Source organism: Malurus melanocephalus, unplaced genomic scaffold, assembly GCF_030028575.1.
Source record: "Malurus melanocephalus ecotype Western Australia unplaced genomic scaffold, MMel_1.1 scaffold_624, whole genome shotgun sequence".
NCBI lineage: Eukaryota > Metazoa > Chordata > Aves > Passeriformes > Maluridae > Malurus > Malurus melanocephalus.
Window position 1 is genome coordinate 217,315 of NW_026623856.1, and position 13,431 is coordinate 230,745.

General features: G+C 36.9%; 1 protein-coding gene across 1 annotated transcript in view; it reads left to right on the forward strand.

Annotated features, from left to right (window-relative positions):
- The first annotated feature begins 2,256 nt into the window (after window positions 1–2,256).
- Window positions 2,257–13,431, forward strand: part of GPM6A (glycoprotein M6A) — a 117,709-nt gene continuing 106,534 nt past the window's right edge. The window contains exon 1 of the mRNA XM_057383337.1: window positions 2,257–2,810. Coding sequence (XP_057239320.1) covers window positions 2,774–2,810 — 37 coding nt within the window. The 5' untranslated portion in view covers window positions 2,257–2,773. The remainder of the gene's footprint in view (window positions 2,811–13,431) is intronic.

Here is a 13,431-nt window from a genome sequence, read left to right on the forward strand (position 1 = left end):
AATTATAATCACAAAGGAAAATAGATAATTGAAGAGGTGGGGGGAAAACTTAAAGCCTATTTTTTGTCAATGCTGTGCTTTGTTTCATTACTAACAGTGTTTTCATCTTAACCTCTGATATGTGAATGCAGACTTTTTAGGAAGTTACAAATCCTATCATTAAAATTAAGATGTGTGGAAACCTGATGTGAAAATGACCATAGAGGGAACCAGATTGAGGATTCATTCACCTCAACATCTCATATATTTGTGCCCAAAAGCAGTCTGCCTTGGAAGCAGCTTGAGAAATGACTAAAACTTTTTCATAAAATATTCTTCTACTCCCCAGTAATTTGCATCTCAGGGGTCTCATATCCATGAATCTTAGTGATTCAGAAATTTCTTATTTCTTATATCTTGGGCTTTCACCCCCCCTCTGTAACAACCTGCTACAACAAGTTTCCACAACTTAACTACACATTGTGTAATATGTCTTTTTATATTTTCTTTGCAGTCCTCTCCCTTTATTGTACAAGTTTCTTCTTGACCTTTTTTATGTTGCTCAATATTGTACCACCTTTATTCTGTCTTCTCCCAGTTATATCTTTCTAGYCTTTTTTCTTTTTGTTTTCTTCTATATTTCATAGAAGTTTGTATGATTGTTTCAAGGAACAAGGTAATTTGGTTTCATCAGTGACCTATATATTCCATTGTTGAAAACATCACTGTTGATGTTGGCCATCTCAAATATTTGGTGCTGTTGAGAAACACAACTTAGAAGCAATTTGCCACCCTAGGTAAAATATTTGCCAGACCCTCTTAAAAATATGAAGATCTGTTAATACCTATGTAAGAAAATATTTTGAAGAGAAAAAACAGCAGAATAGAGTTACACAGGAGATCTTCTCTTTGAAAGGAAAAATGCCTCTCTTAAAAAAAACACGGTGTAAATTAATAACTCCTAGAAATATGGAAGATGCTTAGATGCTATGGTGTCTGCAGCATGCTATGGTGTCTTCCATATGTATAGACCTTCTCAATGTGTTGATTTTTAAATGATCAATTAGATCTGAGAATTAAAACAAATGGGGTTTTTTTTTCAGTTATTCCAGAAAATGGAGCCCTAGAAAGATGATTTAAAAGGGAACAAAAAAGGTAGGAAATGTGTTGAGTTATAAATATTGATTCAGTTAATTATATATATATATAAATAAAACTTATTTATTTAGACATAATAATTATTCTGATGTGAACCAGATGTGAACAAATTTACATTCAAACAGTGTAAAAACCCTAAAAAACAACAACCCCTTAGCAAACCCCCCCAAACAGAACCCCAAACAAACAAAACCCAACCATCAAAATAGCTTTTTTTATTTTTTTTGGTGTGTGTGTGTGTGTCAGAAGACAGCATAAAATCAATGTATTTAGATAGCATAAAGTAAATGGATAAGCTATTTATGTTCTATATGTTAATAGGAATTTTCAGCCATCCCAGTTTTTTGTTTTTGTACTTCCCCCAGACAATTGAGAAGTTAAAACTGAAAAAAAAAATGGAATTGTGCTCAGTTTGCACATTTGGTGAAGTAATGAGTCTTAAAATGATGATGTATTACTCTGTAGACTGAGGTACAAAAATGCTAATTTATTGCTAGACTGCAGCGTCCAATTTGCATTCCAAATCAGACTGCAGAGCTCCCCAAATTAGTAGGTGCCCTAACAGTGTATTTAACCTGTGTTTTTCCAGAGCAAATGGAAAACTCCTAGCAGTGTGTCTGTTTGTATGTGCTTCCTCATGTACACATACCCACATGTGGTACTCACCATTTTAAGATCCAGTTATTTTAATAGAGATTTGAAGAATATAGCCAATTTGAGATATGAGGAATCAGAAAAAGAATTGATGCAAGAACTGTTTTAAACCTCTGAACTGCCTCTAAATTCCTGTTTACTGTGGCACTGACAGATAATGTGTGGAGTACATAAAATTTGCAGTGTTTAATGTCGTGTGTTAAATTGTGCCTGTGTAAACACATGCGCACACACACACACACACACACACACACAAAACAATTTTGTTGTTATAAAGATGGTTTTTAGAATATTGTAAGGGCAATAGTGTATATTTGTTGTTAGTTCCTGGTGATACAGATATATGAGAAGAAGACAAATGAAGAGTCGTATTATTCTTAAATGTGCTGATACAGGAGGAGGGGGAGAGGCGGGGGGAGAGAGAGGGAGAGAGAGAGAAAGACAAGTAATACGGCATAAAGAACCCACAGGCATTTGGGCTTTCCCACTTCAGTAGCAAATAGGGGGAATTATGGGTTGGTGGTCTGCTTCCCGTTAGGAGGACACCCCTCCATCTGTTTTCAGTACGGCCTGTTTTCAATTTAAAACACAGATTTCAATACAAACCTCAATTTCTTTACTCCATTTTATATGCAAAGTGAGGTTTATGTATCGGTGTCATTGCCATAAAGGCTCAGACCAAATTTCCCCCCAAAATTCACAGGCTGTTCATTTGAATACCTGCTTACAGTGGTACACAATGGGCAACTTTGAGAAGAAAAATTGATAATCTTCACGGAAGAGTAATTTGAATGAAATTACACTTGACAGCCTGTCTCCAAGCAAACAAGGAGAGTGAGGAAGCCTTAGCTAAGCTCTGAGGACTTGCCTAAGCCTCTGCTGTTGGAGCTTCCCACGGAAAAAAAAATCCACACTTTTTCCTACATCTGACTGAAGCTTTTGATTAATTCTGTGTAGCTGTTTCTAGTGAAGAAAGGTAGCCATGGAAGAGAATATGGAAGAGGGACAAACACAGAAAGGTATTGTGTTAAAATTGCTTTTTCTTTGCATGGAGATAATTATTTTGCTGCTCCTTGTTTGCCTTCACAGTGTGCTGTAAGATTGGGGAATATCTGTATGTGGCAGAGGGAATGACATAATTTTTTCATATAATTTACATAATTTTTATCTCTGCAATAGCAAATAGCATTAATATAGTGACTGCCATCTGATATCTAATATTTAAAGAATCTAAGTAGCAAATTTTGCATCTATACTAATAGTGTTGTGAGCATTTAATGCAGCCTGCTTTCCAGGCTAGTCTTTGTTAACGTTCATTTAATTCACATTTTCACGCTTGTCCAGCTGGGTCAAGGGAGTCTAGTGTGAACTATGAGAGAGCTACTCACACAATATTTAGAGCTGGTTGCAGTTGGATATCTAACAAKGTAATTTATTTACACCTTGGATGAGGATCCAGACTGAAAGACACGGGTTATATTTTGCATCTATTAGATAGTATTGAAATTTGTGTCTGCCTTTTTGCCACTTTGGTTTTGTAATGTGTTGAAGCAGATTTGCTATAGTTCTAATACTTGCATCACACAGATTTGCTTTTTGCAGTCTGCAGCTGAAATTCTTTTTGCAAGATGTACACAGCATGTTCAGAGCATTTCTGTTCCATGGCTTCTGGTCGAGGTGAAAATAACTGAATGTTATGGGATGTGTTAGCACTTAAAGGTCCAATTTAAAGTGATTGTGGACTATTAATTAATGTGTGGATCTTTGGGAGGCACAATGTTTTCAGTCTTTCCACTTAAGTGTTATACTGTGCAAGCAACATAACAGTAGTGAAAGGAACCAATTTCTTTATTTTTCTTTACTGCAAGGACAAAGGGTAATCCTAGTGAATATTTGCCATGTTACATTTTATATGTTTCATTTTACATTTTGTTAATTCACTTCCATTTTTGAGGAGGACATAGGAAGTTGCCAGATAATTTAGCGTAAATTGCCTGTAAAGGAATACTTTCCTGCACTGATGCCATATTCTGTTTTTCTGCTCCCTGATCAATCTGCTTCCTACATGTAAATGTCGTGCTTTCTCATTATAAGTGACCCATTTAGACAGAATGCAGCTTTGAATTGTTTATGGTCTTGACTTGATCTAGATGCACAGTACATAGTCATGAGAGCATTAAAAGAGAATATATGTGCTAACTCTGTATACACACTTATGTTTATAGATAAATAGATTAGTATCTGGTTGTTGATTACAGCAGTTTCCTCAGCTGAATTTTATTATTTGTAAATGACATTTRGAATGGGAAAGTACAAGACAGGCCAGTTTTTTCTATTTTGTTTTGGTCTGGTGTGGCTTTTTTCCCTCAAGGTAAAATCAATACTTTTACAGTATGTTTCAAATTATTTAGGGTGCTTTACAGTTAGAAATTGAAGATATGCTTTTAAAAAAGTTTTGAAATGCATTCTTTTGCTTCTTAAACCAAGTAAATTGAACTGTTAGACCAATGAATCAAAATACGTCATTGTTACCAAACGATGTTGCCTGAAGAAACAGTGTGAAAGTCAAAATCCCTAAATTATTATTAGAGAGAGAAAAAAATCAGAGAAAGAAGTGAATAATTTTTGTATATTGAAAGAATGTGTTGTTATTGATAAATTGTGTCCTCATTATTCATATGATAAGCAGTTGAATGACCAATAGCCATTCAAAATGGTGTGATTAATAGTATGATTACAACAGCTAACATTACTTACCCCCCACCCCCCCATTTACATCACAGACAGTGGCAGGAGAATGCTAAGAGCTCACAAATCATATGCATTTTTTCTTATTTGTGTGAAAGGGTTGCTGCTTAGTTTCTGTGGCCATACTTGTGAACTTGTCATTTCAAGACATCATGTTCCCTGGCTGGTTTATGAAACTTTTAAAATTTATTTAGAGTTTGAAGAAAATTTGCAATGCAGGAGGGAAATTGAAAAATATTTTCAGTCTTGAATTTTTGGGGSTGCTTGATTGCATTATAGGCAAGTGTAGGGATGATTACGAAATCGCGGCTCTCCCTAAGTTTTGCACTTTGCAGTTGAAAAATATTGACCAGTACTAGTATGGCTTGATAGTTCTCTTTCATAGTTCCAGGTTTTTTTTTTGCTTTCATTTAACATGATCTATCTACTAGGTGTTTTCATTTATATTCACAGCATAGTTCCAGGTCATCCAGACATTTTTTTTTCTAATTATAGTGTTTCAGGAACAGTAATCGCAATTCAGATATTCTATTTTTCAGCCTCCTGTGGTGTCAAATAAAAATGTTTCTTTCTTTTTCTTCTCTGATTTATACTAAATCAATGGGAGTATAAATTGTCACTGCTTATCAACTCCTCTGCTTTTCACAGTAGATGCTTTGAACCTCCCACTGAACAGCATTACGTCTTGCTAGCAGCCATGATGAAAGCGAATAACTTCATATTGATGCATCTCATACATGCAATAAGGATAGCTCCAGCAGATTTGGAAGTCTTGTTATTTCTGAGAATTTTATGAAATGAGACACAATTAAGTGCAAACATAGTTCTTAATATAGTGGTTGTGAATAATAACCTTTTGCCACAGTCTGTCAACATCCTAACGTTTAACACTTATTTCTTTATGTCTGTATTTTGGAAAATTATCAGCAGGGACATACATGCCATTTTTCTTTCTCCAAAAGTAATGAATTGCTAGAAACTGTACAGTTCAAAGTAGGGGACATCTTCTCCCCTCCCCATTTTCTTTCTGTTGGCCTTGGAAAATGTTTTTGTGTTTGCATCAGTACACTTAATATGGTAAAATGAGATAATGCTGTTGTCCAGCAGTTTTCATGTGTAAAGCTGTAAACATTGAAACCAAGAATAATTTCTATTCATACATTTTCCATTTTAAAGCACTAAAAGACTTGTTGTGCCCCCTCCATCCCTTTTATTTCACATTTCCTTTGCCAGGAAGTACAGGTTGGGGAGCATGTTTCAAATGCATTTGCTACACAGCTACCGCTAGCTGTCCAAGAACTGAAAGTGTGTAGGAAGTCTGTCTCAAATGTAAAGTAATTTAACACTGAAATACATTCTAACAAAGTAAAAAGTCATAACATCTCAGAAATATCAACTTGTTTACAATTTCTGTAATACATTTGTCTGTAAGACATTGTCCTGTGTCCTAGACCTCTAACATACTAAGACATTTGATTGCAAATTTGCTGTGTGGAAAACCCAGGATGACTAAAGCCTGAAATTTACTTGATTGGTTTATTTTTCAAAAAATATCAGGTCCACTAAGAAGCAGAAGTTTCACTGATGTCTTTAGGGATGCATGCTAACTTTGAAAACCTCATGCATAAATTCTCTTGTGGCAGTGGTAGGTCTCAGCTGCCAGAGTTTGAAAGACAATGACGTCAAACGGATAGCTTCGTGATGTGGAAAAATGTGTATGTCCAGTTCCTGCATTTCAGATCTTCCCTCTGTGAAAGCACTAAGACTACAACGATGTCCCCAGCCCCAGTTATCCCAATAAAGAACTTTCCAGAGGGTAGGCACTGTAATTTTTGGCACTGTAAGGAACTTGGTACAGAGGAGTGAGAGGTTATTCTCATCACAATCTGTTTCAGAAAAAAAAAAAAAATTGGAGCGCAGTAAGTCATGCTTATACCATTTGCACTAAATTAAAGGTGAATTTGCCTTTTWAAATTATTCATCCATAACTTCATTTTGCAGTTCTAATTCCTTTATAAAATAAACTCTTGGGGGTGAATGGAGCATCATGTGTTTGTACAGCAGCAAACATGAGGAAGATACTAATTTTACTTAAGCTCCCTTGGCTGTAGTATACCTAACACAGTTAACGTTTCACCAGTAAGGTGGCAATAAAATGTGTAGTATTATTTTGACTAGAAATGATTGAATGCCCAAAAAGAATGACTTAATATTTGGCCTGCATTAGCAATGTAAGTGGATCTTCAGCCTATTATCAGAGCTTTTTCATTTGTTCCACAGCATGCCAGTAAAGCAGAGCTTTAAAGCAGAGTTTTGGAAGAAAATCACACAGAGGCTAGGATGCTGTCAGTAAAATATACACACAGCCTCTGCTTTTTCAGCCATGAGAAGCTAAATTGTTTCCTCTCACTTCAGTACTCTTTGGAAAATGGCAGACTGACTTAGTAGGACAGTAACGAGTAGACGAAAATTACGTGGTTTATTTCGTATGAAGAAATACCAACAACCAAATAGGCTAAACCTTGCTGGGGTCATTCGTAAGTTAGTCTTCTAAATCTTCTTATTTACTGCTAAGAGAAAAGAATTGTCCTTCTCTTTTGACTGTTTTTACACAGTTGGCTAAAATGAGAAGGAGGAAATTCTGGTATTTTATACTTTTGACTTTGTTTGGTGATGATACTTGTAAATAAAGCAGAGAGTTATTTTTTGTTCTTTAATTTAAATGCCACATTGAGTGTGAGCCATGTTTGTATCTTCAGTTAGATTCTTTTTATGTTCATAGTACTCAAAAGTAATTTGGAAATGCTTTTTTAAATTTGGCCTTATAAGTAGGAAGTCGCAGACATTTGCTGGCTGATGTTCTTCATACAAAATCCGGAATTGTAGTGCTTGGTTCTTACAGAAAACATGGTGGGTAGAGGTCAATCTCTATTTACTTTAGGAATATATTTTCAACTGTAGGCTTAGTTCTCAAGCTTATGTTCAGATTGGATTTTTGCGTTTTTGCTTCAGAGTAAAATGGTCTTAACTTTTATCATGTTCATTGTTTGCTGTTCTYAGAGGTGTGTGTGTTATAATAAGAGCATCAGATAAAATACTTAACAGTTACAAAGTCACTAACAGAGTAAATAAATTTCCTTCTTAATCAATGCTAAATATGGAAATAAATTTTAGCATCTGGCAAAGCATCTCACTGTATTTCCTGCTTAATACTCCTTAATAGTTAATCAATAGGGTTTATTAAAGAAAAATGCAATAACAGTCAATATGAATTTGAAGTTAATTTTTCTAATACTGTAAGAGTTCTTTATGTATATTCTTCTTTATGTAGTAACTACAGACTATCTTACTTAATATTCTTACATTAGGAGCACTCAATTGTTAAAGCTGCAAATTGAATATTTAATTATTCAATACATTAGGCTTTTATTCATAGATAATGATGTAAATAAATTTAGTCTTGCTTGCTTATTTAATCTTTAACATTTAAATGTCTCTGTTAATAGAAGAAAACTTTGTGTTTCTTACAGGCTTAACATTATACTAGTCCAATGCATGAAAATCCAGCATTGATAGGACTTAATTATAATTTTATATACACTCTTTCAGGGCAAAAAGCATTCCAACTGCCCTAAGGCAGATGGAATCCTCGATTCAATGAGTAAAAATGTAAGTCTTCATGGTAATTTTGACACTTGGATGTCAATTTCATAAAGAAGATATATTAAAAAGATTTTTCATAAGAGATGTAAATGCTTAGGAAAGATTAATTAAATTGTTAATTTACAGTAGTTCTTGAGAAATACTGTATCAAAATAGCAATATAAATTTTTACAAAGCTTTCTCAATACTTTGTGAAAGTAGACTCACCTCTGGGTAAAAGAGCTGCTCTGGATTTCCAATTACTCTAAAAAAAAAAAGAAATTAGGAAGGATTATGCAATTCTGTAGATACAGCAAAATTCAATTTGATTCAGCTGAGTGCTTAGGTTCCTTATGGAGGAAGATTGAGAGATAATTGTACCTAATATCTAAAATCTTTTCATTCTAGATTGTGATTGTGCATTCATTTCTGATTAAGTACCTTAAACAATTTGGCAATGTGATTTTTTAACCTGTTTTAAGTAGCCTGACACTGCACTAGAATTCAAGATAGAAGGATAGATGAAATGCTCCTGGCTTCATATAACGATGATGTTTGCTTTCTTGATACCATAGTTTTTACCTATTAATTCTCCCTATACAGATAGGTGAGATGATGCTATTTCCTCATAGTTTTATATGGAAGATTGAGTAGAAAACAATTTAAAAAATTAACCGCATTTTTGGGCTGTTTTGCCTCAGATTGGAGACACTGTTTATGATTTTATAAAACCCATGAAGAATTTAAGCACTTGATAGCCACTGAAAATCAGAATGTTAAAAAGGCAAAGGTGGATATTGATCTTGTGTGAAGCACTTTATCAGTTAATACTCTGGCAATTCTATTTCAGAAGAATTTTCAGCCAATTCAAGAGACTAAAATGCATAATTCCTGCTGATATCTTATCACATGGGTAATTTCTGAGACCCGCAGCAAGTGCCACATTGTCATGTGTTGTCACAAATATTTTTCTTGTGGGAGTGGAGAGTTACAGAGGCTTCAGTTCCACTGTGTGAGGAATGAGGAGTAAGTCTTGTCATTTTCTGAGCTGCAGAGAGATCAGAGCATCACAGCTGTGAGGGTCAAAGATACACACCAAGTAGGAATTACTGAAACTGGGAACTATTGTGGGTGTGCTCTAGGGCCTTATGAAGGAACAGCACCGACACAATAAATGGCTTAGGTATTCTCTTAGCTTGTCCATCATAACTCTTATGCGTCAATGCACTAGTCTCAAGAAGGCTAAATTTTATCTTTCTCTTTTTCCCCCCTCTAAAATTTTCATCTCCTTCTTATTAGTTATTGTGTAGTAGTTCAGTACTCCTCTCAAAATTTATGCTGCTGCCATCTGGAACAACATTTTTCCAAATAACAATTGCTAAAACACAACTACTAAATGCAAGCATTACTCTTCTTTTTACACTCATAGTGCATTTGGCATTTTCACTTGGATGGTTTCTGAGGATTTTTTTTTTTGGTTCACCTAGTGAAAGTTTAATTTTTTTTTCATCAGTAGTGATAATAATGCAACAAAGGAGTATCACAGTAAACTTAGCAGCAATTTTAGCAAAGTTCAGTCTTTTTAATAGTGGCACGAAGGGAGCAGTGCATTTGCTGAGGTTCTGGTATAAAATTAGACCAACAAAAGATGCATTTGCTGCAATTTTGACATATATGCTTTGCAGAAACGTGCTGCAGTATTTAAAAAAAAAACTCAAGGAAAATACAACTTTTTCCCCCTCAGTTGTCAGTATCTTCCTATTTGTATCCCCCCAAAGAGTGTAAAAAAAAAAGAAGCTCTTTTTGATTGTTGTCCTGCTTTTCACTTTTCTGTGGAAGCACATTCTTTACTTTCTTTTTAATGCCTGGAAGACAAGGAAATGTAATTCTACATTTTTAAAATTTATTCCGGGGACATGTATTAGAAGATGACAAGTGCATGTTCATTAATTAAGTCATAGCTGGTCACATCCTACTTCTCAGTTTGCAGAACAATGATTTTATACAGGCAAAATTGGACATTAAGGAGGAATTTGAAGGAAGACAGTGTAATAGCATAGCTAAGTGATTAGGCAGGGTTTACCCTGCACTAAGGCACAATGGGAAAAAAGTAGAAAAGATTGATGATTGAGGGGTTCAAGATCAAAATATAATATGATCAAAAGGAGAAAGGAATAACCAGTAGAAATTGAAATACCTTTGGAGGGCTTCAGAAGTTGGAAATAGGGGAATCATATGTTCATTTAAATTGGAACAGACCCCTGAGGTTATCAGGACCAACTGTAAACCTAGCAGTGCCAAACTCGATGATGGAAAACAATATTGAAGTTAAAAGACAATTTGAGGAGTTTTAGATGAGAAACAAATAGAAGCATAAATTTGAATTATCTTTTTAAAATAGTGAACACTTTTCCCCCAGATAAACACCAGCTATGTTCATGGCTACTAATAATACTGTAATATTACTACAGTAATATTGTAACTGTGGGCAGATTCTAGTCTTTGTGGCTATAGTTGAGGGAAGAGGGAGAGCAAGTCAGTTTTATCTTAACAGATAACGATGGGAGATAAGAAAGATTCTTGTAGTTGGAAAAGGAAAATATATCGCTTAACAGTCCAGTAAAAGAGTTATCACAGTTGACCTGTGTCACGTTCCAAACGTAGGGAACTGCAAGGAGTTCTTTTAAAATGGATGGTCAAGAACGAAATGAAGTCAAACGAGACAAACTTTGTATCTCAGAACCATTTATTGGTAACCMGAAAACGGAGAAGAAGTASTTGCCCACTAAAGGGGGCTGGAAAAGACAGCAAAAGAGAAAGGAAAATGGAAAAGGAATGGGTAGAGAGAGAAAGGAGACACAGGGAGAGAGCAGGCGTTACCACCAGTAGAACCAGGGGGTGCCGTCGGCATCCATRTGACGGGGGTGAGCGCTGCTGCTGGAGGGAGAGCAGCTCGGGGAGAGGAGCAGCTCCCGCAGCGATGGGGTGCTGGACACACGGTGAGTGGACACTCGGACAGGACCGGGACCCTGGGTGGAGTTGACRCGAGGATCGCGGCGGCGTGCGAGGTCGGAGGCAGGCAGGTGGCACCAGGGAGGACAGCGGCGGCTGGGTCAGCGAAGGAGCGAGGCGAGGCAGACGCTGCACTGTACGCTTGGAGGGCAGATGGCGTCCTGCTGAGCGCCCAGGAGGGAAGGTGGATACATGGTGGGYGAACAAGAGCTAGCAAGGGAAATATCCACCTCCAGCTCAGCAAAGTCGCTCACAAAACTCCACAAAGTTCCGTAGTCCAGCTCCCTCGATTCAACTCCCCCTAATACAACTGCCCAGAGACTCATCGCGCAGTTTATTTTTATACCCCCTGGCTCCTCCCAAAGTCTGCCTGCTAACCAGGAGACCATTGGTCCAGTCCAAGCTTCTTCCATTGGTGGAGCCCTTCCACCATCCGATTGGAGAGATGTCTCTGGGGAGAGCAGTGTCTCCAGGTGCCCATGGAGGTGTTGCCAGGCAAAATCCCCCCAGAGACAAGGCTTCACCCATCTCCTGTTTGCCTCCTGCAGGCTGCACGTGTGCACCCCTTCCCCCACATGCCTCTGACAAGTAGTGTTGAGGCAAACCAAGATTAAAATGGCTCCTCACAACCTGTTGGCCTAGTTTCTCTGGTGAAGAAAGCTGGTACTGTACCCCCTTGCTTAGCACTTACTCCTCAGTGTAGTGGCACCCTCTGCTACTGGTGAATCAGCTTAGCTTTCTTTATGTAGTTATCAAGGCCTCCCACCCCCTGCTTTCCCACCAAATCATCTCTTACTCTATTAAAATGCATGCAATAGCAAGCACCTGACATAACTTTGAATTGATTTAAAGCCTTTGGAAAAACAGCCATGGGAAGTTCTTCGGGTATATCTTTGCAGCTCTCAAGAGAGGATGTTTGGCCATAGCTAAGAATTCAGGTTGCGTATTTTCATACAGGAGCTGCTGATTGTCATGGTTTTGATTGGTTTCTCAGGGTGAGTTGAGGAAACCTGTCYGAACTAAGTACTCATCCCTATGCTTGGATGGCACAAAGCTCTGATTCTCATCTCTCCAAAAGAAGGCTCATACATACATCCTGCTGTGTTCTACTTCCATCTGCCACATTGTTTGCTCCCAATCTCTTCTATCATGCTATGACTCATCTTGCAACAAAACACCTTCAAAAGATTTTCTGCTCTGAGACAGTGAAAGTTACTGTCAGTAACTTGAACGCTTTGGGAGCATTTGTGGGTTATCTAACTAACAACGAAGTAATTCAGATGAGGATTGCTTTCCTTGTTAGTGAATGGCAATAGTCAAGGTGAAGTTACCTTAACCTTCCAGTAAATTAATCCTTGGCTTTTGCCAGTTAAATGCCATAATGTGTCCTCTTATCCTTGTTGTATGCACTAAGTGATTTATATTCAGCAACTCCTTGCTCTTTACTGGTCTGCTTGTTCTGTGACCTCTGTGATGAAAATTTATTTCTAACTACATTTTTCTGCATAGTTTATTTACTATRTTTGTGACATAGCTTGGATTTGGGATCTGTTCTTTGTGATGCTTACATTTGATTTGTTCCCTTTGCAGTGGAGGAGGTGGGGAACAATTATTAAGGTGCTGCTGTCACTTGGAGCACACAAACGCTCCTGTGCCCTGCCTGAGTACAGTGATAAATAGGTCAGGCAACTGCAATAGAATAGCATGCAATAGCTGCTACTGGGTGCAATGAGCCCAAATCCAGCTTCTCTGGCTGCTGAATTAGTCCATTTTGAAAAACCTTAACTGAGCAGATGTCCATGAAATTATTTTTATTTTTACTAATAATGATGATGATAGTAAAATAAAATATTTTGAATACTGCAAATGGTGTGAAAGAACTTACAAACTTTAAAAGAACAGTATTTTTCCAAAAGGCTATAACCAACACAAAACATGTAATTGAACTTAGGGGGGGAAGAGGGTTGATAAATCATTGTAAATAGTAACTCAATATGCATAACTGAAAATGAAAATAAATGTCTGAAATTGCCTTGAAAAATGGACCATTGACTCCTGGCCACTGTATAGGTCATAGAGGTATTCAATTATATTACTGATAATTGTATTATTAATTTTTAAACTGAGCAGCTTTAGTGTGTGTTGCGGTTTGGAATGCTGGCCAAAAGCCAGGCACCCACAACACCTGCTCATTCGCTCTCCCCCACCACCACACCGGGTAGAGAAGAGCGAAGGGGG